The sequence below is a fragment of the Lepisma saccharinum genome, chromosome 20, assembly GCF_977018435.1.
Source record: "Lepisma saccharinum chromosome 20, izLepSacc3.1, whole genome shotgun sequence".
Classification (NCBI taxonomy): Eukaryota; Metazoa; Arthropoda; class Insecta; order Zygentoma; family Lepismatidae; genus Lepisma; species Lepisma saccharinum.
The window spans coordinates 41,872,932-41,897,669 of NC_139248.1; the positions used below are offsets into that span (position 1 = coordinate 41,872,932).

Consider the following 24,738-nt stretch of genomic DNA (forward strand, 5'->3'; position numbering starts at 1 on the left):
TTCCTGGGTAAACAAAAAATAATCGATCAGACAATTCGATTATCGAAGGCGATAAAATAACCTCCGGTTGACCAAGTTGCCAATATAAATAAATGGAATACAGATTGTCTTCGAGCTTACATTGTTAAGAAAGAGCGGATACACGTAGTACTATCCCAATAATTATTCAATACGGTTTTTTGTTTGTCAGGAATTATCACTTAAACTAATGCATGTTGAGCTGGTGCCTACCTAGCCGCCTCTGATGAAATCTACCATTCTCAGATTCTCTTTAAAATTCGACTCTGGTCACTTGTAACGTGCTGGGTGCGATAAGAAGCGGCCTTGAATAGCGTGAGTGAGTCACTTTGATCGCGAGCAAGCTAGACTACCAAGCTTGTCTGCCTTTGAAAACCAAGTCATTTTTTTTCACGGTTTCCGAACGCGATTGCTATTGTAGAAGTATATATTCTCTCAAAAGAGCAAGAAAGGAAATTCGACCAATGTTCTACCGTCGTTTAAAACCAAATATTATCTATTAAACGAAAAGTTCACGATTGTCAATAAACGGTTTAACCTATCTGAGCATAAGGTGAATGTAAATACTAAATTTAATGAAAAGGTTCTCCAAAATTTCTCTTCCACTGTCTACGTAAGGTCAGTACCCAGGGGAGGGGCCATGTGGGCCATGTTTCCCCCTCGAACCCTAAAATATTTAACTGTGAACCTATAAATAAATAAATACGAAAATAACATCGTCGATTTTTGAAATGTGTAAAAATTTCAATTTTGCTCTTGCATAAATGAATCTGTTTCTTGCGCAAAAGTCTTCAAGCTGCAATATTGGGTGGTTTTAGTATTATAATCATTGATGCAAGGATACCAGACGTCCGATTCACCGATTTAGTCAGGATAGTGCGTTATTTTCAATCCCTGTCCCGACTTTTTCGAACTGCAATCGTGATGCAAAAATGTATCTTTATTATTGTTTCTTTTTTTTTGTTAACTCACAATTAGACATGTTCTTTATTGTATCAATAATTCTAAGTACGCAACATAGAATTATCATGACTTTTTAATGGCGTTCGCACTATTTGAACTATTTTGTAATATCTGTCTGTCTCTCTCTCTCTCTCTCTCTCTCTGGCCTACGTCAATGACAGAAATGCAAGCAATATTCTTATTTATTTTTAACCCAATTAAAGGAAAGAGTAAGCATTTAAAAGAAATAAGAAAGATCATCACTGTTGCTCTTCCTTAGAAATTGTTGTTCTTCGAGGAAGAAAAATTAGAAGGATTTAGTCCAGCATCTTAACACAGTGTCCCACGAGTCTCTCTTGACTAACACTGTCAAATGTGAAGTGATTTTATGAATAAAATTTTCCGCCTGTTTACGTATAACGTTGCACAGATTTGGTAGTTCGCAAACGGTGTAATTATTTCGTGTTATCTTACGCAACAGCAAATACATTTCATAAGACTGTTCTGGACACAAGACTTTCATCAGTAAACAAGCATGTTGTCTGTTAGAGTATCACAGGAAAAGAACATCGTCCTGTAATATTCAAGCCTCTAGATATTTTCCATTAGTAATGCCTAATCACAATAATAAGTTAGAAGAAATAACTCGCATTTTCACAACTACCAATATTCTCGGTTTTAATTACTTCGAAAATTATTTCTCGAAGATATCGGTTATACTACAAGAAAGCAAATCAAAATTAAAGTAAAAGTTCAACTACACGTATACCAAACGACATTTACAATATTGGAGGGACAGAATACTTAAAAAAGAAATATTGTTTCATTCGAAGGTAAAGGCGTAGTGTAGTGGTTCTTCTACCTGGTTTAAGGAGCTAAAGGTTGTAGGGTAGTGGTTACCGTTCAGGATTGTCAATCTGATGGTCGTAGGTTCAAACCCTTCCGCTAGCAGAACATTTTCGTAAGTTTTAGACATATCCCATTGTGTTCATTGTCCACGCCGTGTGAAACGGAATGATTCAGTTTGGAATTAACGATGGGGGGAGGGGAAATATTGAATTACAAAATCTCCATTTCAGCGAACCGAGAAGTGGAGAAAAATTGAATAATTCTTATACATATTAAAAATTACGTTCATTTTTTTAGTGGTGTAATCGCAGGTAAAATCAAAGATCTTACATGGAAGATTTTAATTTGCTCTGAACTCAGCCAAAAGGCATTTCGCACCGATCTAATATATTCTCCAATACATTTGAAAATGTTATTGAATGTTTCATGTCGATAATTTGACCAATGCATCCATTCTTGTCGCTCAGATGGTATTTTCTGCAACTACCTCTTCTCTCCAGTTCATTCTCCTTCTTCTCTCCCCTCTTTCCGTTCTGCTTTTATCTCATATCGCCTTCCCTACTTTTCTCGCATCTTATCTCCATCCCACTCTTCTGCACTCGTCTTATCTCCTTTCCTGTCTTAGATTTTCGACTCCACTGCACTATTCTCTCTTTTTTCGTTCTTCTCTTTTTCTCTCCTTTACTCTACTCTCCACTTCCCTCTTCTCGTCTCCTCCTCTCCTCTCCTCTCGTTTTCCTCCTCTCTTCTCTTCTTTGTTCTTTTTTCCTCATCTCTCCTCGAATCTTTTTCCATTCTCCTCACTACATCTCCTCTCCTCGTCTATCCTATCTTTCTTCTCTCCTCTACTTTTCCTCTTCTCCTTTCGCTTTCTCTTTCTCCTCTCCTTTGTGACCTTTCGTTTCCTCTCACCTCTTTTCCTTACTGTAGACTCATCACCGACGAAATACTAGAAAACCTATTTTTTTTCTTTCAGAAAGAATTTTGTCATTTGCGATATAATAGTGATATTTTTAATAATTTTATACAATAATACTTGTTTATATTTCTTTCGCGTGTTTTATAAATATCTATTGTGCATGTGGCAACCCTGAAATTGAGCCTAACTCTGCACGCAACCCACCAACGGCTTGTGTAAATTGGGTTGCCTAGTTTAAAATGTCGTTGTCCTAAAACTTTTGAGAGACACTGTACGTGAATGTTATTTTGAAGTTAAATTCAAAGTCATCTTCTTGCAAGTGCCTTTGTAACAAATTTTAATCTCTTGTTGTTGAAGATCTCATTGTCGTAAAATTTACCGCCAAAAACAGTTTGCTTTCGCTATGCACAAGGACATTTTGATGTGACGGCGGCTGCACGCAAGGACAATTTGCAGTGATGGCGAAAACCTATAAAATTTACAGCGTAATATTCTCCATGCTATCGCATGAATAAAGATAGACAGTTTGTTCAAACGTTTATTACAAAAATATCTTGGACATATACATCTGCAAGTATTGTGATAATATACAACTATTTTAACTGACAAATTATCCGAGTTAATTCTGTTGTACAAAAAAGACGGTGGTACAGGTGAGAAGAAGAGGATGAAAAAAAAAGCGGTTGATTCTGGAAAAAATGGAGCGGAAGAAGCTTGTTGGTGAAGAGAAGGGATAATCTTTTCCCGTAAAATTTTGGTGATCACACATTTGTGAGACAAGGACTGAGTGTTGTTTCCACACCGGTAATGGGTGAGGAACGTCTTTAAGATTTGGAGAAGGAAGATGCGTAAGTGATATGTTAAAAATATCGTGCCCAAATAGTCCACAGAGGGACAACGGCATGGCGTCTTTTCCCGGCTACAGAAGGTAAGCTGTTGTTTTCCAAACTTTTAGCATGAGCTCATGTCGACGCAAATTAGGTAGATCTACCAAAAATTAACAGTGTACAAATATGCATGCATTCGTGTGAGGCGTGTGTTGCAAGATAAATTACACAAAAATCGTGTGCAACGTCATGATGTACATCAACTGACAGGCGACGTTTTCATTATCTGGTTAGAGCATTCTTTGTTAAAGAAACAAGAATCTTGTATTTTTCTATGGTTAATAGTTGAACTGTGTACAGAGTGTTTGTAATTCATTGAGAGTGCATTAAATACCACAAGTGGTAAAGGATTTATGGTAATTTAAATTTTATTCAGAGTGACCTGTGGGGGGGCTTCCTCCAAAACAAAGGAAAAATACTGGTTGGGGTTCTCAGTTCTCCTGGAGCGTCATACGAAAATTACTTATACTTAGATGGGGTTTCTGACGTCATATTTTATTTGGGGTAGTTGATCTCCCCCGGCAAATTTCCTCCCACCTGCGCTTTCAGGCGCTGCGAGAGTGACCTGTGGGGGGGCTTCCTCCAAAGTAAGGGATAATACCGGTTGGAGTTCTCAGTTCTCCTGGAGCGTCATAGAAGCAATAACTTAAAGACTTCATTAGTTTGAAAAGATTCTTCAAGAAAAAGGACTTACATTTTAAAAAGTGTGAAAACTCAAATATTAGTATTTAGTCATGTGAGAAAAGTATTTAAGGGGGAACAAAGAAAATTAACCAAGTTGACCTTCAAGTGCTGCTCTGATGACTCCAAGTCCGAAGAAGGAACAGTCAAATGTCAAGAATGCGAGTGTTTGTTCCACTTGAGTTGTTTGAATATGGATGCCACGAATGAAGATGTTGATAGAACTAGTTTTAAATGCCAAGGTTGTCAAAACAAATCTGAATCTGAGAACCAAATGATAGATTTATTGAAAACGTGGAGGCAAAAAGATGAAGAGAAGAGACAGAAAGAAAGACAAGAAGATGAAGAGAAAAGACAGAAAGAAAGACAAGAAGATGAAGAGAAAAGACAGAAAGATGAAGAGAAGAGACAGAAAGATAGACAAGAAGATGAAGAGAAAAGACAGAAAGAAAGACAAGAAGATGAAGAGAACAGACAGAGAGATGAAGAGAAGAGACAGAAAGAAAGACGAGAAGATGAAGAGAAGAGACGAAAAGAAAGAGAAGAAGATAGTAAAAAGATGAGAGAATTAATAGAGGAAGTAAGATTAGAGTGTAAGATCAATAAGAATGAGTTACAAAAAACTGTAGAGGAATGCCAAAAGGGATTGAGGACCGAAATGGAAGAATTTAAACAAGTGACGAGTCAAGAAGTGAAAGATCAGATGGAAGCAACCCAGAAAGCCTTATTGGAAGAAATAGATGAAGAAAAAAGTCAGAGGAAAACAAAAGAAACTGAATTAACAAGCTTATTTGAAAGTTTAAGGCTTGAAACTACCAAGAGCTTGATGGAAGAAAAACAGCAAAGAAGAAAGGAAATGGAAGACGAAATAAAGGAAGTACAATTGCAATTTCACAAAACTTCTAGTGAAATAGATTCTTTAGTCATGAAATTAGAACGCCTACCTTTGAGTGCTAATTCAGTAGACCAAGGTCAGAGGTTTCACTCTGCCAATTTGGCCACTCCTATCGCTAGTGTATCTAAGAGGAGGTGTACTGAAAGAAGTATCCTCTCATCCTCTAGTGCTACGTCCGACGAAGGTTCGGAGTTGAATAGAAGCCGACGCTCGAAGAAAGTGAAGAAGTCACAAGAATTCTTCAATCACCTTTCGGAAGAAGAGACTAACAACAGAGTTAGAAAATCCAAGTGTCAGACTGGCAGATATAAAAGCCTTAGAGAAGTTTTCTGGAGAAATAAATTCAGTCTCGGCCGAACGATACATCGAAAGTTTAAAGACCTATCTAGATATAATGGAAGTTTCAGAATTTTTCAGGTTGAAAATTTTACCTTCCTTAATGACAGGAAAGGCCAAATCCTGGTTTATAGCAAATGAAAGGAAGTGGAAGAATTTTGATCAGTTCTGTTATGCATTTCGAAAGCAGTATGCTTCTTTAGAGGCTAAACAACGAGAAATGCAGCTGTTGAGGAATAAGAAATTTTAGAGGTCCCTTGGATTAACGTTAGAAGAATACTGCTGGGAAGTCTATGGAAACTACTGCAATCTGGTGGAAGTAGTAAATCAAGGTGAAGTCTTGCATTTGATAATCAGCCAACTTCCGGTGAAAGTTCGACAACTAGTATTGACTCGAGATCCAAAAACCATGGAACAACTAGCAAATTATCTTAGTCGATATGAAGCCTCCGAACAACTGGAGATAAGTAGGGGAGATAACCCCAAGATAGAAGACCGAAGGCAGTTTCAACCCAGAGTTAGGCAGACTCAAATAGTTTCGTCTAGATTTAACAACGAAAGTGAAGGAGCGACCAGAACACCTCAGAATCCTAATAGGAACAATAATAGAAACCAGAGGGGTTACCAAGGGCGGAATTTCTATAGCAACGGCAATAGAAGTCAACCATATAGACGACCATGGAACCAATCCCGTTTCCCCAACATCCACTTCAATAGAAATTCTAATACAAAGGAAATCTCCTGCCAAACTGAAGAAGTCCCGACTGAGTTAAATCCTGTCGCTCCAGCTTGGGAAGGTTCAATACTCCCAAATCAAAATTTAAACCAACCCTCGTTGTAAATGAAGCTCTCTCATTTACAACGGAAGGGAAAACTGCATCGGAGAAAAATGAGAGTACCGACAATTTCCTCACCGATGATTTTTTAGAAGTATTGCATTTAGAATTAGAAGTCGAAAATGAAGAATGGAAAAAGATAGAAGAACCTGAACATAGGGGAATATTGTCGTCCAAGAAACCAGAAATTATCTCCCAAATTTTAGGATTAAAAATTAAGTGCATTATAGATACAGGGAGTGAATGCACTATAATGAAATATAAAATTTGGCTTAAGTTATTGGACAGGTTACCCGGACTTAAGCTTCAGAAATGTCCCGGACTGAAACTACGAGATTTTACTGGAAAAGAAAGTTCTAGAATAGTAGGATGTAGAAGAATTCACTTTGAAATTAGGGGATGTGTATTTGAAGATTTGGTGTATGTAAGTCGAAATTTAGATGCTGACTTATTGATGGGCTACCCATTTTTGGAAAAATATCAAGCAAATTTAGATACAAAGAACCAAAGACTGTATTTAATGAAGGAAGGACTGCTGGTGGAAGAGGAATTATTAGGAAGGAATACCTTGACGGGAAAAGATACGTCGGACTTTGAAAACTGTATTAGTCAAGTAATCATTGATGCCTGGATGGCCAATGAAGAAAAAATAAGACAGAAAGCCTATTCTCCTGAGATACTCAACTTTGAAAGGAGAGAAGAATTGTTGCAGTTATTATTGGAATACCAGGAGATTTTTTCCTGCAAACCGGGACTAGCAAAAAATGCTAAATGTACAATACCTCTGACGTCCCAGGAACCAGTATATTCTATTCCGTATCCCATTCCGATGGCTAAAAGAGAGAAGTTGGAAGAAGAGTTGGAACGATGGAAGGAGTGGGGTGTAATTCGGCAATGTCAGTCTCCATATCTAAACCCCTTGCTGGTGGTCAATAAACCTGATAGTTCGGTGAGACCATGTATTGATTTCCGAAAGTTGAACAAGTTGATAATAACTCCAAAAAACACGGTACCAGTTTTGCAGGAAGCCTTACAAAAATTCAGAGGAAAAAAGTATTTTAGTTGCCTAGACTTAGCTTCCGGATATCTACAAATTCCTATAGACAATAGACATCAAGAATATACAGCTTTCTCATATAAAGGACGTTCCTGGTGTTTTACGAGAATGCCTTTTGGTTTATCGAACGCAGTGGCTGTATTTATGCATGCCATGCAATCTTTGTTTGAACCTCACACTGAAGAGTTCCTAACCATCTACATAGATGACCTGCTGATCTTTGATGAAACTCTGGAAAATCATTTGCAGCACATAAAATGGGTTTTATCCAAGCTAAAGACCGAAGGATTTACAGTAAAACTGAAAAAATGCCCATGTGTGAAATCAGAGATTAAGTATCTTGGCCATATTATATCTGGAAGTTGGGTTCGAGTCGACCCTAAAAAGGATGAAGCTATCTTAAAATTTCCTAGACCTCGAAGTAAGAAGGATCTTCAACAGTTCTTAGGGTTATTAAACTGGAGAAGAAGGTTCGTAAAGGATCTATCTCGAAAGACAGCAAACTTGGAGAAATTATTAGCAAAAAATGTCAAATGGGAATGGACTAACGAAAATGAAGCTAGTTTCCGAATTCTGAAGAAGGAGTTAGTCCAATTACCTGCCCTAGCGCAGCCTGATTTCACCAAGCCTTTCTGCCTGCTATGTGACGCGTCCTTGACTGTATTAGGAGCGGTGTTGTTCCAAGGGAAAGTAGAACAAACTCCGGACTTAGAAAACATCGCCATTATACAGTATGCCAGTCGGAAACTAAAGGGATATGAACGAAACTATACCGTACAAGAATTAGAATGTTTAGCAGTACTTTTCGGAATATATCATTTCAAAGTCTACTTGTATGGCACCAAGTTCTACGTTTATACTGACCATAAAAATTTGATATGGCTAGAGAATAGCCGTGACTGGAGTGCTAGGTTAACCCGTTGGGCCTTAAAACTTCAACAATTTAACTTCTCCATTTTTCATATTAGTGGAAAGCAAAACGGGATAGCCGACGTCCTAAGTAGATATCCTCAAGCTGAAAATTTCGTGGATAACGATCCTGAAAATGAATTTCACTTGCTCAGTGGGATTGACGAGAGCACCCAGTTTAGCAGGAGAAGAACTGCAAGAGTGGCGGAACGCCCAACTTCAGGATGAATGGTGCCGTAGCATCTCTGAAGACGTTCGATTGCAACCTAATTCCGGTTACCTGCTACATGAAGGCTTGTTGTTTTACAAGGATCAGAAAGGACGAGGAACTTACCGATTACTAGTTCCAGACGTTTTGATTCCTAAGGTAATGGTTGCCGAGCACGACGAGGCTGGTCATTTCGGGTTCACCAAACCGTATAAAAGGCTAAGACTTCATTTCATTTGGCCGAAAATGAAAGAGAAGATTGCGCAATATGTGCGGGAATGTTTGGTATGCTCCCGAAACAAACCGGACAGGAAAGGAATCTGTAGACAACAATTTAGCATTATGAACAAACTTCCCCATGAAGTATTGTCTATTGACATATTGGGAAAGCTACCTAGATCCGGGACTTTTAACTTTATCCTCACCATGGTGGATGTAGGCAGTCGATACGCTATAGCTTACCCTTTAAGGACTGCTAAAACTGAAGAAGTAAAAAATAAACTTGAACAAGGATATATGGCTCATTATCCTAAACCCAAATATGTTTTATCAGACAGAGGGACTCAATTTACTTCCCATAAGTGGGCTAATTTCTTGAAGAAACATGGGATAACTCCGTGGTTCACCACTCCCTATCATCCTGCAAGTAATCCCGTAGAAAGGGTAAACCAAGAAATCGTAAGGTTGCTAAGGACTTTCTGCTCGAAGCAACATGATTCTTGGCACAAATACGTAAATAAAGTATGCTGGTTGATTAATTATTCTGTATCCGAAGCTATGGGATACGCCCCAGCTGAACTATTTTATAACAAGCCGGTACCTTCTAATTTATTGAAGCATTTAGAATGGCCCGAAGGAGACGAAGTAAAGATCAAATGGGAAACCAAATTGTTTCTGGCCTCATATAAACCCAGAACTCAGAAAAAGAAAGGCGAGCAAACCGGATGTATTTTGAAAACAGGAGATTTAGTGTTAAAAAGAAATCGTAAGCTGAGTTCGGCACCAAACAAAGAAATCGCCAAATTTTTCGAATATTTCCTAGGTCCCTATGAACTAGTAGAAATCGGAAATAATGTGGCCTTGCTAAGGGATCCCTGGACGAAGGAAGTTTTAGGAAAGGAGAATTTCCACAACCTTAAAAAAATTAATTGCTCAGCCGAACGTAAAAAAGAATTGCTGGAGAAGTGGAGCTCGAGCCGAGAAGGACTGGAACCTAGAAAAACAGAAATTTAATAATAGTGAAGAACCTGAATGAAAAGAAAGACCTTATAAACAGATCCAGGAACTGAGGATGTTTCCATAAGCCCAGTAAGCGTTATTGCTTGGTAAGCCAAGGAAAGGCTACCAGGGGAAATGGTTGATTCCCTTACTCTTCGAGGATAGAAGAGAAATTATTGTAACAATTTAAAGGAAGAAATTGTTATTTAAGAGGCTGAGTCCTCATAGCGTTAGCCAAAATGGCTTAAATTGTAAACGTTTATAAGAAAGGTCAGATTTGAAAAAGAATGGTCTAATGTTCAAGAAATTTGAGAATCTCTAAAATTACTGTTGTACAGTGACATTAAAGGGTCATTATCTAATACTGAATGGTCTAGCCTGTAAGAATGAGTGTATATTTGATGTTTATTGTGTGCTACGCAAATAAAAAAGGGTCAAAAATGTTATAAGGGCTAAGTCTTGAGAAAGGAATAAGAACTAATGAGAGAATTAGAATTTCCTATTATGTAAAATATAAAGTTTGAGATGATTACCAGATCAAAGGTTTGGGAAAGAATGATTCATAATTATGACGAATCAAATAATTTTGTTAACTATTATGTCGATAAACTGAAAAATATGATATTTAAAGCCACATTGTTTTGAATAGGCTTACTACAAAAACAAGATTAGATATTCAAAGGAAATATTTGTCCTAATTTTGTATTAAGAAGTTGAACATGTAACAAAGAACCTTTATTGTTTACTGTAAACTTCTCATAACAAAGATGATTGATCTGTAACTGATATGACTGACTAAGTTAACATTAATTTCAGTGTTTTGAAAGGTTTGTGATGTTATATTTGTTTGTTAAATCATTAAAACTGTTGTGTTGAATTAAAAACTAATTTTCTAATTAACCCAAGTGTGTTAAAGATTTCAGATATGGGTTATTAACAAAAGTTTATTTGAAAAAAAATAGATGAAGAAAGATGTTGAAAAGGTTGTGATCAAATAATCTTTCATGTAATAACGTTTGAGAATTGTATAATATGTTGATTTAATTGTTCTATTTAAAATTTGGATGTAAATTTGTATTTAAGAAATGTACTTAATTGAAATCTAACCATATGATTTCTAGTGTGTTGTTATAAATGTTGATAAAGCATTAATATTTGGGAAACAATATGATTATTAGTTCTACTGAACTAAGGTCTAAATCACCATCCCTGAGACCTTCTGTAAACAAACGGTCCCACCGATTCGATGTATCACTCCGTGTCAGCTGATCCATGACCGCAATCATCTGCTGTTACACTCATAGTTCGCCGCACCTATTCATATTATATAAGAGCCTCTGAATGTGAGAACCCGTTCTCAAAACATCAGACGAATATGCAGCCGCATACATTGTTACTCTCCCGGTCATTCTCTCTCTCATAGCCCTTAAAACTGCAGACACTGACACACCACTGCACTGGGATACCAACTTAACCACTTCATTTACTGGTTTCTAAGGATACTACTGACAGAACGTTACATAAATATTGAGTAGAATCTGTTTCTCACCCTTTTCAAAGGCTGTCCTTGCTGGTGTTTTGAAAACAAGCTCGGAGTAAACGGAGACTTTCCCTCATGCATAGAACTCGGCATGTTATTTTTCTAAGGCTAAGTCAGGCAATATTACTAAGTTGCACTACTTCCTTGTTGTTCACATGATTATTTTTAGAAAATAACCAATGTTATAAAATATCATTATGTACACAAATCTCTAAGCTCATTGAAAGTTATATTACTACAAAATGTTGACACTTATCTTGCCTTGCCATGTCACCAAGTTATTTTACGAAGTGCACTATATTTGGCGGAACAAAAATCGTTATTAGGATGCTTGTCAAAGTTTCCAACCGTAATAAATTTACGAACTTTTTGTCTTGTTTTGATCATCATCAATATATTTATTGGACTTACAGCAATGCATATGGCTGTTTATGCCCATTATATATTTTATTTACATAAGATACAATTTACATAAAATCTACAAACAAATTTCAAATACACTCCTATCTATATCAAACCTTAGAAATATACATTACCATGTTATATCATTTTGTCTAAAAAATGAAAGTAAAATATATTCAAAGAAAGAAGCCAAATTTATGGGAAATGATTACTGGTGCAAAGAGTTAACCATAAAGGTGAAGCAATAAGTAAGAAAAGAAAGAGCATTGGGTTTAAAGTGAGACGTCATTTGCGGCAGCGTATCCCATACTACAAATTTGCCATTGTTTTACCTTACGTAATGAATCCTGTAACAACGCTGGATTTTCGTGTGGATTATTTTACTTCTATGAGTCTGCATGCAGGTGGTTTTTTTTACAGAAGGTGTCAGGGTTTGTGATTTGAACGGTCTAATCTAGGAAGAAGAGAATAGGTGTATGCCGCTCTTCTGTAAAACCTAGGTTAGCCGAATGGGATATAAGTTCCAATTTAGGAAGAAGTGAATAGGTGCAAGCTGCTCTTCTGTAAAACCTAAATTGGCAATCTCGGGTGATAACTCCAAGTCTAGGAAGAAGTGAATAGGTGTATGCTGCTCTTCTGTAAAACCTAGGTTTGGGCCACCCTAGTTTGACCTTTCTAGTAAGTTTGAAATTATCTATTAACAATTGATCTCCAAGTTCCAGTTATGAATTACCTAACCACTGGCTGTAAGTACTCAAGCAGAAAATAAACATTTCATTAAAACTTCACGACGTTGGTTGGATTTGTTCTGCACCTACCCTGAAGATAGGTTTCAGTGTAGACCCTTAGAGCCTCAACGCTCCCGGCTATAGGAGTAAAGGGTGAGGAAAGTTGCTAGGAACGTAACAAAATTAAGGTTGATATTATATATTTATCACGGCGTACACACACAACAAATTATTTTATGTTTGTATATTTACTTTCGAAATAAGTAAGATTGAACACTTATTTATTGTTGACTTTTAATGTTTTGACTGCTATTAAGAAGCAGGCAATTACATTGGCATCATTTATATCAATTTAAGTCAGCATTTTCTAGATGTTGCTGGCCACAAGTGTTATATTTCGATATGTGTTACTTTCTGGCATATTGACATGAACATGTTGCTCTAGATTGTTGTGGTCTGTCTTGAATAAGGTGCCAAAGTGTGCAGAATGGGAATGTCATTGGCTCATTTGATGCAATACAGGAATGAAGGTGAGGACTTTATCAGCAAAATCATAGCTGGAGATGAATCCATCTGCCCGTATTACCAGTCAGAATCAAAGAGGGACAGTATGGAATGGAAGCATACAGGATCACCAAAACCAAAGAAAAGCAAGTCCGCAAACTTATGATGACAGTATGACCAAGGGCCACTGCTAGTGGAGTTCCTTCTGGAGGGACACACAATTAACGCAAACACGTACTGTGAAACACTGCATCGTCTACGGACATCAATCAAGAATAAGCGTCGAGGAAAACTCAGCAAAGGCATCATTTTACTCCAGGACAATGCTCGTCCCCATACAGCCAGACAGACACAGGATATGTTGCAATCATTCCATTGGGAAGTGCTAGACCACCCTGCATACAGTCCTGACTTGAGTCCATGTGATTATCACATTTTCGGACCTATGAAGAAACACCTCAGAGGACGACGCTTTGCCTCGAGTCCTGAGCTGCAGGAAGCTGTCAGGGAATGTTTTCATCCCCAGCACAAGGACTTCTTCTACCAAGGAATGCACAACCTTGTTTCAAAGTGCGACCAGTGTCTTACCTCATACGGTGAATATGTGTAGCCAACTACTGTAATAAAGTTTGTGCAGGGAAATGGACCTTTTCATTTGAATGCACCTAATACATGAATTATTTTCAATAAAAACTGCACCCTGATAGATTTGGAAAAAGTAAGTAATTTTGTAACTTCAGACCATTGCACGAAGCATTTATTTTCTTGAATATTAATACTGATTTACTGGATTTTCACTTAAGTGCAAATTTCCAATTGACATACTCCTCAAAAGTGGTAACATTAGCGTGATTCACTAGAAATTATTGTAAGATAAAACTAGCGACTTTATAAAAAGAAAGAATGTGTTTAGGGTATAATTATATATTATTTGCTTGAGATAAAATACTGAGCTCCATTTCATACTGAAACTGTAACAGCAGTATAAACAACAACACAAGATTTTACACGAAATTATTTTGAAAACTATTCTAAATCTACACATATATAGTTTGATAAAGATTATAGGAAATCGTATTCTTGCAAGAAAATTTGTGGTACATTACTGTTCAAGTGCAGAAGCCTATAGAAAAGAGAAAATTGGATAACGGAGAACAACTTGTCATCAATTTCTGGTACAAATCAAGTAAGAATCAAACTAACTACCTAACTCTCTAGCCTTCTTAAACCCGAAGGTTCATGGCTGCAGCAACACAGGCCTTCCATCTGTCCCTATCTTGAGCAAGATCTATATACTCTTTTTCATCTCTACCGATTTCCTTTGGTCCATCTCAACGTTGTCCCTCCATCTTCGCCTTAGCCTTCCTATATGTCTCTTACCATCAGGTTTCCCAACAAGAATCCTGTGAACTCATCTTTCCTCTCCCATTCGTGCCACGTGGCCTGCCCACCTAAGTCTTCTTGATTTATTCATTCTAATAATATCTGGACATGAATACAAATTATGTAGTTCTAAATTATGTAACCTTCTCCACTCACTTATCTCCTCATCCCTTTTAGGTCCAAATATTTTCCTAAGGATCTTATTTTCAAATACTCTCAATTTGTGTTCCTCTTTCAATGTAAGAGACCAAGTTTCACACCCATATAATACTACAGGCAAAATTACTGTTTTGTATATTTTAAATTTTAGTTTCTTAGATATTAAACGAGAAGACAAAAGTTTATGAAGAGAGAAGTAACATGCATTTCCTGAATTAAGCCAACTTTTTATTTCCTATTTAATATAATTCTCATTTGTTAATATTACTCCTAAGTATTTGAATTTGGAGACTGGTTCAAACGAGTTGTTATCAATAATTAGATTTTGATTATTACCTAACACTTGGTTTGGGACTGTAATCATATATTTAGTTTTATCTTTGTTAACTTGCAAACATATCTCTTTAGCAGTTTTGAAAAATATTTTAATATTATTCTTAATTGTATTTATATCATCCCTAATAAGTCTACATCATCTGCATATGCTAACAACTGAGTCATACCATTTGATTTTAGTCCTTCGTTAGTTTCTTTTACCTTCCAAACAGCATATTCTAAGGCAAAATTAAAGAGCAATGGAGATAATGCATCTCCTTGTTTTAACCCATCATGAATTGTAAATTTGCCAGACACATTAATACCCACACGAATTTTACTTTCTGTTTCACTGGTGCATACTTTCCTCATACTAACAAGCTTCTTAGGTATTCCAAACTCGACAAATATATTATATAATTTATCTCTTTTGACCGAATCATATGCTTTTTAGAAATCAATGAATAGCTGATGGACATTTTGATTATATTCCTACTTATTTTCAAGTGTCTGTCTGATATGAAAAATTTGATCTGTAGTTGATTTGTTACGTTTAAATCCACATTGATAATTACCTATAATTTCATTAGCATATGGGGTTAGTCTTGTTAAAAGATTGTTAGATAATATTTTATATGTTGTTGAGAGTAGAGAAATTCCACTTTATTGCAGTTCATTTTATCAATTTTTTTAAACACAGGAACAATTATGGATTATTTATACTGTTGAGGGATTTCTTCTTTATTCCATATTAAACAAATTAATTTATGAATTGACATATTAATGAATTTCCACCATATTTAATTAACTCAGCTGGTATTAAATCAATGCCAGGTGCTTTGTTATTCTTTAGCCTTTTAATAGTATCTTTAACTTCAGTCATGTTAGGTTCTGGAACTAAAGGTTCTGCTGTGTGGACTTCATTTACTTCTGATTTATCTCCTACATGAACATTTAAAAGGTCATTAAAGTAGTTCTTTCATCTATTTAGAATATCACTGGGGTCAGCTAGAATATCACCGTCTTTATCTTTTATCAAGTTTACTTTAGGTTGCCACCCCGTTCTAAATTCATTTACACCTTTATATAAATCTCTGATATATATATATATATATATATATATATATATATATATATATATATATATATATATATTGCTGTTTGTTTCAATTTCGTTAATTTTGCTTTTCAAGTAATCTCTTTTTTTGCTTCTAAATGTGTGGTTAACTTCTCGCTTTATTCTATTATAATTGCTTAGATTTGTATCGTCAGAGTTATTTAACCACCTAAGTCTAGCCTGATTCCTTATTTCTATTAGATTATGACATTCATTATCAAACCATGGCTTAATTTTTCTTGGTTTATGGTATCCTATACTTTCTTTAGCTGCTGATTCTATTGCATTACGTATGTGCTCCCAATTCTTATTTACATCTATTTCATTTATATTTTCATCATCATTTAAATCCTGCAAAAACATCAAATCTATTTGACAGTTTAATTTGGTAAAAAAGGTAAAAGTAAAGTGTTCCCCTGTGCTTAGCACCACGCCATGAAGGCGTATAGGGAGTGTGGGGGTAACGCCCCACACTTTCTTGATCCGGTCGTGAGTGTGGGTGATGTGATCAGCATCACGCCCCTGACCGCCTTTACCCCCCAGGGTTTCCCCCAGGTACCCATGTTATTCGACGCTGGGTGGGCGCCGGGGCCGCTTCCAACGTTAGAAAAGTTCCCGGATTTGAACCTGCCGGTGATCGAACCCGGGACCTTTAGCATGGTAGTCAGACGCGTTACCGACTGAGCCACCGCGGTAACCTTTCTTAATTTTTTCATCAGCAAATTTTCCTGTATTAAATTTTAGAACTTTTAGATTTTGTTGCTTATGATTTATCACTGCGAGTCTTTCTCTAAATTTAGCAATTACTAAATAATGGTCACTGGCACAGTCAGCACCTCTATGTGTACGAATGTCAATTATACTAGTATGCCTTCTCTTATCAATGAGAATATAATCTATCTGATTATGAGTTTTACCATCTGGAGAAGGCCAGGTATTTTTATGGATATCTTTATTTTTAAAAGTGGTACTTTTCACAATTAAATTCTTTGAGGTTGGAAAAGTAATCAATCTTATACCATTATCATTACTTAATTCATGAAGACTTTCTTTACCAATCGTGGGTTTAAATGTCTCTTCTTTGCCAATCTGTGCATTACAGTCACCTAACAGAATTTTCATATCATATGGGAAAATTTATCAAAGACCTGTTCTAACTCTGTATAAAAATCATCTTTAGTATTATCATCTTTATCTTCCGTTGGAGCATGTATGTTTATTGAAAAAATTTTACACCACCTACCCTGTAAAACTACATATGATATCCTATCATTAATAAATTCTACTGTTTTAAGAGCAGAGATAATTCTATTATTTATGAAAAAGCCTGTTCCAAAATTATGATTTTCAGTACCACCATAGAAAAAAGTATAATTTTTAGTTTTACAATTCCCTTCTCCTGGCCACCTATCTTCCTGGACAGTTACTATATCTAATTTATACTTAACTATCTCATTAACTGTACACTGAAATGCCCCAGGTCGGTAAAGGCTTAGAACATTCCAGGTGCCTAATTTAATATCCTTATTCCTAATGTAGATATTATTCTTAGTCCAGGGACCTCCCAAAGTAGTCCCCCACCCGGAGATCAGAATGGAGGACTATTTTACCTCCGGAATATTTTACCTTGGGAACATCCATGGCCTTATATTGCTGTTTCTTGACATGTTTTTTTACAGTGAAGAGTTGTCAGCTCTACGCCTAACCCCCAATATGAATGAAGGACCGTACCTGTCGTTGGTCAGCGGATCCCTCGGATCTAGCTGAGAGGATCACATTGTAGTCCACCAACCATACCCCACTTCTGCCGATTGTGGGACGCTCATAGAGCCATGACAGGACAGCTCTGTAAATCCCAACAGAGCAAAATGTTGTCCATTTCACTCTGTTGGTTGAATCACGGTTTAGAAATTGCAAATGTTTGCACATATCTAATTTGCATATATCTCGTATGAAATTTTGATAAAACAAAAATAATGGAGCTGAAAATTATTTTAATTAATTTGAAATTCTTTAGTCAACAAGAATCAGGAGTGCTAACAACATTCATTTAACTTTTGTTTTTCTACTTAAATTTAAACTGTTTTCGAAGGCAGACACGTTGTTTTAGATTTCTTCCAATGATAGTTTATGAACAATAAATATAGTATAATATAATAAAGTAACATTCGGATAAGTTGGAAATGTACACTTACCTGCCTTTTCCATTAATTGATACACACTAGTCACAATTAGTTTGATGTCTTATAAACGATTTGGACTTTCACATATTTTGCTCCAGATGTGCAGCCTAGCTGAACGGAAGATACCATCACATTAGAACTGTAAAAAATACGATAACTAGTACGTGCGTTTACGACAACAATCCTACTTTGACACGTTTTCGAGTTATTTGCAACATTCGTTACAAAGCAATATTTCTTTAAAATCACATTTGCACCTTAACAGTTGCTTCGTACAATTGTACAGTCTGTCGCCTATTCGAAGTTATATTGCATTGCAGTTGCATTTTTCATGTTCTCAGGACACAAATGGATTGAAAAAGTAAAGTTTTTATAACTTTGATCGTAAACTCGATTAACAGTGCATGTCACATAAACATGTTGCCATTGTCTACTAATGTTTGGTACATGTGACTTGAACAAAAGAAAGTTCAAGTAATAAAATATTTACACTTCCAAGCAAGGAAAATGAATTGTGAAGATATTTACAAAATAACTCCTTCCTAGACTTGTCTTTCTGTCTTCCATTCTTGATTTTTAAAAACACATGGATACCATCTTGTTGTAAGCAGAAATATTTAAAAAAACATTTCTTGTATGAATTGGATATAAAGGATTTCTCGTCGTACGATTTATTGAGAAGGGAAACACGTCTCTTTAAACATTATAGGGTAGATGTTGAGACATGTGTTAAACCACATTTAACACAAATTCTTTCCTTTTTATAATATTGTAGTTATTTGGACATGTTCTTGCTGCATATAAGTACAGTTTACTTTCGCTTGGTAGTGCATTACGTTTAGCATAGTGCGGGGGCAAAAGTGGCAAAAAGTGTGGGACAATTGGGCTTTATAGTGATCACAACAATAAGCATAACATAATATATTTTCAGTAAATTAATAGTTTTCAATCAAATAATTGTTTAAGAGGTAATGAAAAATAGGTTTAAGCATATTAAATTTAACACATGAATCATATATGGAAGTCAATATTTCTTAAAATTAGTGTGTTGTTCTGAAGTAAATGTACGTATCTAATATGTACATATTGAATTATAATATTTCTGTGTACCACTTTCATCGCCTTGTAATCAATTGGTCCGGAGTGCGATTCCCGATGAAGGCACATAGTGAGTCCCACTAAACTTTAAATCCAGTTCCAAGAAACCTATTTATGCATAATGTGGACTTCAACCTCATTATACACAATGTCAAATATATGAGATTGCTAAATATTCACACATAAGGTGTATCTACCAAATAAGGCTAAACGTTTGACATTTTTAAAATATTTTTTCTGAGCGAGATAAGGATTGAAAAAGTAAATTATACCCAAATTTGTTACAAAGTACAAACATTAATATTTGCGGAATATAAATAACATAACCGAAATAAATTATTTTGGGAACTCTTTCAAATGGGCCCTTTTCGGAACACCTGTACCAAATAATACCCATCTCTGATGTCCAATAAAACCCGCCGGTAGAATTTAATGAATGAAAATTATACTATGTATCAATACCTACATAAACTAACAGCACGTTTCATTATCACTTACAAAAACAGACTCACGTGAAACAGCACAGGAAAATCTGAAACTTCAGTCTTGTACTAAAAACCAAATTGCTTCTACTCTTTAACATGGGTTTAGTTCAGAGTTAATTTAACTTTAATTTTTCCAGTTATTATCCTAATTACGAAGATAAGAGAAAACACATGGATCCAATGTAAGGTACTGTTCACAGTTCACGTAAGAGACATATGAATTTGGAAGTTTGTATTTGCTCTTAGGACACAAACTTTTTTCATGAACATATTTGCTGTAATTGTTACAGTCATATCAGCAGCTCTGTCTTCTACACAAACGTGCCAGTAACATTCTCATCACTAAGTAAACGCCACGAAAACTGTCCAGTCAAGGTCACGCCATCCACATACAGTGTTGCCAATAAGCAACAATTTCAACTTTCAATAATAATTCCGAAAAAATGTTAGAAAACAGTACTTAACATAAAGAACAGCATGAGGTATTTTTACACTGAAATACTTTCTTGGCCATTTAGAAAAGAAAATAAAAACATGTTTCCGTGAAATTCCCGAGGAAATTATTATTCTTTTCCTTCAAACTGTAAAACATAATGGAAGCAGTGACACAAGAGGCTTGGAAAAAATAACGAAGCATTCTTAAGGTTCATAGATGCCTTCAGTATATATTTCATACACAAAATGTATAAGCATGAGGAGGGCAATAAGGCCGGTTCACCAACCGAAAATGGGGCTCGGTGGGGCTCGCAGTGTTGCCAGCTGCTTATTCGAAAAAATCACCAAGGTTTTTGGTCTAACCTAACCTAAAACAGCAAGGGGTTGGCAATCTTGCTTGAGAGTTCACAAACCGGAAGTGGGGCTCGGTGGGGCTCGCAGTGTTGCCAACTTCTTACTCGAAAAAATCACCAAGGTTTTTTTTGGTCTAACCTAACCTAAAGCAAGGAGCTGGCAATCTTGCTTGAGAGTTCTGCAACCGGAAGTGGGGCTTGCAGTGTTGCCAACACCTACTCGAAAAAAAAATCACCAAGGTTTTTGTCTTGGTCTAACGTAACCTAAAGCAAGGAGCTGGCAACCTTGCTTGAGGCTTGCGTTACAGCGCATAAAGCAAGGTTGCCAACCTACTGGTACTTTTGCCATAGCTTTTTACAAAAAAGAGAGAGAGGAGAGAGAGAGAGGAGAGAGAGAGGGAAGAGTTAAACAACCGACAGCTGCCAACACCCACTCTAACCTAACCTAACCTAACCTAACCTAACCTAACCAGGTCTAACCTAGCCTAAAGCAAGAAGCTGGCAAGTTTACTTAAGACTTGCCTTAGTGCATAAAGCAAAATTGCCAACCTACCGGTATTTTTGCCATAGTTTTTTACAAAAAAGAGAGAGAGAGGGAAGAGTTAAACAACCGACAGCCCACCTACAGCTTTTTTTGTCTAACCTAGCCTAAAGCAAGGGGCTGGCAATTTGCTTGAGGTTTGCCAACCTGCATATACTAAACAAAGAGAGCCGGCACTGCCGTAAAAGAGAGAGATGGGTGGATGGTAATATAGTATGTGTGTGCGTGTGTGTGTGTATAATATGTAGCATTATTAACTAGAGTGTGTTGGCAATTTATTTACAACTAAAAAAATAGAGATGCCAACGTTGGTGTAAGATGAAGAGAGAGAGAGATTTATGGCTGGCAACAGTAACGAGCGAATGCGCCATATCGTAATTTTCCAACTCCGTATATCGTGATCTTTGTAAACCTCTCTCGGGGGAACGATGTGTCACACACACACACGCGTGCGCGTGTATTGTGACGCAAGCAAACAGACAAAATAATAATAATTGTTGTTTTTTAGGATTCCTGGCCCCCTGGCGTGGTGCCCAACCAAAAAAAAAAAACGTAAAGGTTTTCCCGTACGGCCTTCGAACGTAAAATTGATTGACGTGCGGGCGAATCTCTTCTGGAATGTTTTTCAATTCGTACATCTGACCATACATGCTATTCATTATCAATTTAGCCGTGTTCTGTTTGACGTCTATTTCGAGCAGTTTGCCCGGCGGTAAAGTCTTATTGTTTTTTAAATTTTTTGATTTTTTACGCAAGGCCATGATCTTACGGATGTACGTGACATTAAGCGTGTCTCGTGAAAAATACACGTGAAGATCAGCTTCCGTACAACCGGCTGGATTTGTAACGCCGCGATAAACATCAACTTCCGTACCGGGCAGAACGCCTGTTCCGGCGTGGAATTTGCGCCACTCCCAAGTTCACGTTGAAAGGGGAGAGGCCAGCTGCTACTTTGGCCATGCACATACCCCCTTAACTTGCCCCGTAGGACATGTTCTGTTCTCTTACGAGAATTAATATAGTTTGTCATAGAACCCTCCAATTCATGACTTAGCAAAAACAATCTGTTTGGGGATTCATCACGTACGCCTATATGTGAGAAAAAGTATGAATAGAACCTATGTTCGGAAATCGAAAATAGCGACCGGAAGTGGGGTTATCTAGGAAACGGTAAAACTTAGGAAAAATCTGTTTGGTGATTCATCACGTACACCTATATGTGAGAAAAAGTATGAATAGAACCTATGCTCGGAAATCCAAAATGGCGACCGGAAGTGGCGTTATCTTGGAAACGGTAAAACTTAGGAGAAATCTGTTTGCTGATTCATCACGTACGCCTATATGTGAGAAAAAGTATGAATAGAACCTATGCTCGGAAATCCAAAATGGCGATCGGAAGTGGCGTTATCTTGGAAACGTAAGACTTAGGAGAAATCTGTTTGCGGATTCATCACGTACGCCTATACGTGAATAAAAGTATGAATAGAACCTATGTTCGGAAATCGAAAATGGCGACCGGAAGTGGGGTTATCTTGGAAACGGTAAGACTTAGGAGAAATCTGTTTTCAGATTCATCACGTACGCCTATACGTGAGAAAAAGTATGAATAGAATCTATGTTCGGAAATCGAAAATAGCGACCGGAAGTGGCGTTATCTTGGAAACGGTAAGACTTAGAAGAAATCTGTTTTCGGATTCATCACGTATGCCTATACGTGAGTAAAATATGAATAGAACCTATGCTCGGAAATCGAAAATAGCGACCGGAAATAGGGTTATCTTGGAAACGGTAAAACTTAGGAAAAATCTGTTTGCGGATTCGTCATGAACACCTATATGTGAGAAAAAGTATGAATAGAACCTATGTTTGGAAATCCAAAATGGCGACCGGAAGTGGGGTTATCTAGGAAACGGTAAGACTTAGGAGAAATCTGTTTGCGGATTCATCACGTACACCTATATGTGAGAAAAAGTATGAATAGAACCTATGTTCGGAAATTCAAAATGGCGACCGGAAGTGGGGTTATCTTGGAAACGGTAAGACTTAGGAAAATTTTGTTTGCGGATTCATCACGTACGCCTATACGTGAGAAAAAGTATGAATAGAACCTATGCTGGGAAATCCAAAATGGCGACCGGAAGTGGCGTTATCTTGGAAACGGTAAGACTTAGGAGAAATCTGTTTGCGGATTCATCACGTACGCCTATACGTGAGAAAAAGTATGAATAGAACCTATGCTCGGAAATTCAAAATGGCGACCGGAAGTGGGATTATCTTGGAAACGGTAAGACTTAGGAGAAATCTGTTTGCGGATTCATCACGTACGCCTATATGTGAGTAAAATATGAATAGAACCTATGTTCGGAAATCGAAAATAGCGACCGGAAGTGGCGTTATCTTGGAAACGGTAAAACTTAGGAAAAATCTGTTTGCGGATTCATCATGTACACCTATACAGGAGTAAAAATATGAATAGAACCTATGGTCGGAAATCGAAAATAGCGACCGGAAGTGGCGTTATCTTGGAAACGGTAAGACTTGGGAGAAATCTGTTTGCGGATTCATCACGTACACCTATACGTGAGTAAAATATGAATAGAACCTATGCTCAGAAATCCAAAATGGCGAGCGGAAATAGGGTTATCTTGGAAACGGCAAGACTTAGAAAAAATATGTTTGCTGTTTCATCATGTATGCCTATACGTGTGTAAAATATGAATAGAACCTATGTTCGGAAATTTGAACGAAGCGAACAGAGAGATCGAATACGACGTGGACGTAGGGGATGGGTTTGTTCATTCTCACAGAGCGGACCTCTACCTTCAATTCGACGTGGTGAAGAAGGAAAGCGGAGACGCGTTTCCCGCAGCAGCAAACTTGATACTCGTGGACAACTTCGTGCCTCACCTGTTCTCGCAGGTGGAGGTGAGGAAACACAACACCGTCATCTACAGAATAGATTATCCAGGCATCACGTCGACGGCGGTGGTAACGTTGAAATTATCCAAAACGGACGCAGCGTACTATCAAGCGGGAGGATTCGAAGCCGGGACCAAAATATCGACGAGAAGTCACACGGTGCTCTTTCCCATGCGTTTGCTTCCGGGATTCTTCTCGGACTACAAGGAGATCATGTGGAAGAGAAGACTGCGCGTTACGTTTCGAAGAGCGGCCAACAACAACGACGCACTGATGCACTAATGCGACGCAGTTCAACAACATGCAGTTCGACATGCCAGATTTCATCGTAGTGCTTTTTCAGACCGGGAGGGACAAAAATCAGGAAAAAGATTCCAGCAAGTTTGACGACTGCAAGATCAAGAATGTTTATCTGAAGAACAGTAGAAACGAAGTGTTTCCGCACGAGAATTACAACCTCGACGTGACCAAAAACGATTACCTCAAACTTTACGAAGCGTTCTCGGCTTACAAACGCGTGACCGAGGGAAGCGTGGACATGTACTACACACCCAGCGAATTCAAAGCACGGAGACCCATGACCGTCATCAACACATCTAAGAGAAAGAAGGTTGTGGTCAACGATCGAACCAACATCAAGATCGTCCGCGAGTTTCACGATGCCTTGCCCGAGGATATCCTATGTAGTGGAACATGGAGAGAAATCTTGGTGATTTTTTCGAGTAAGATGTTGGCAACACTGCGAGAAAATAAGGCTTATGCCTTACAAGAGCAAACTATTAAGGCGAGCCTCACCGAGCCTCATTTTCGGTCGCAGAATT

The 24,738-nt window shown here is 37.2% G+C and overlaps 1 protein-coding gene across 5 annotated transcripts in view; it reads right to left on the reverse strand.

Moving 5' to 3' along the window:
• LOC146003592 (trypsin-1-like) overlaps positions 1-24,738 on the reverse strand; it is an 88,850-nt gene that overhangs the window by 51,725 nt on the left and 12,387 nt on the right. For 4 of the 5 annotated variants that reach the window (XM_083141898.1, XM_083141899.1, XM_083141896.1 and 1 more), the window contains exon 1: positions 18,099-18,429. In XM_083141898.1, the coding sequence (XP_082998024.1) occupies positions 18,099-18,111 (13 nt within the window). In that variant the 5' untranslated portion in view covers positions 18,112-18,429. Of the gene's footprint in view, positions 1-18,098; positions 18,430-24,738 lie in introns of those variants that run through there. The other variant, XM_083141897.1, reaches the window with a different exon arrangement.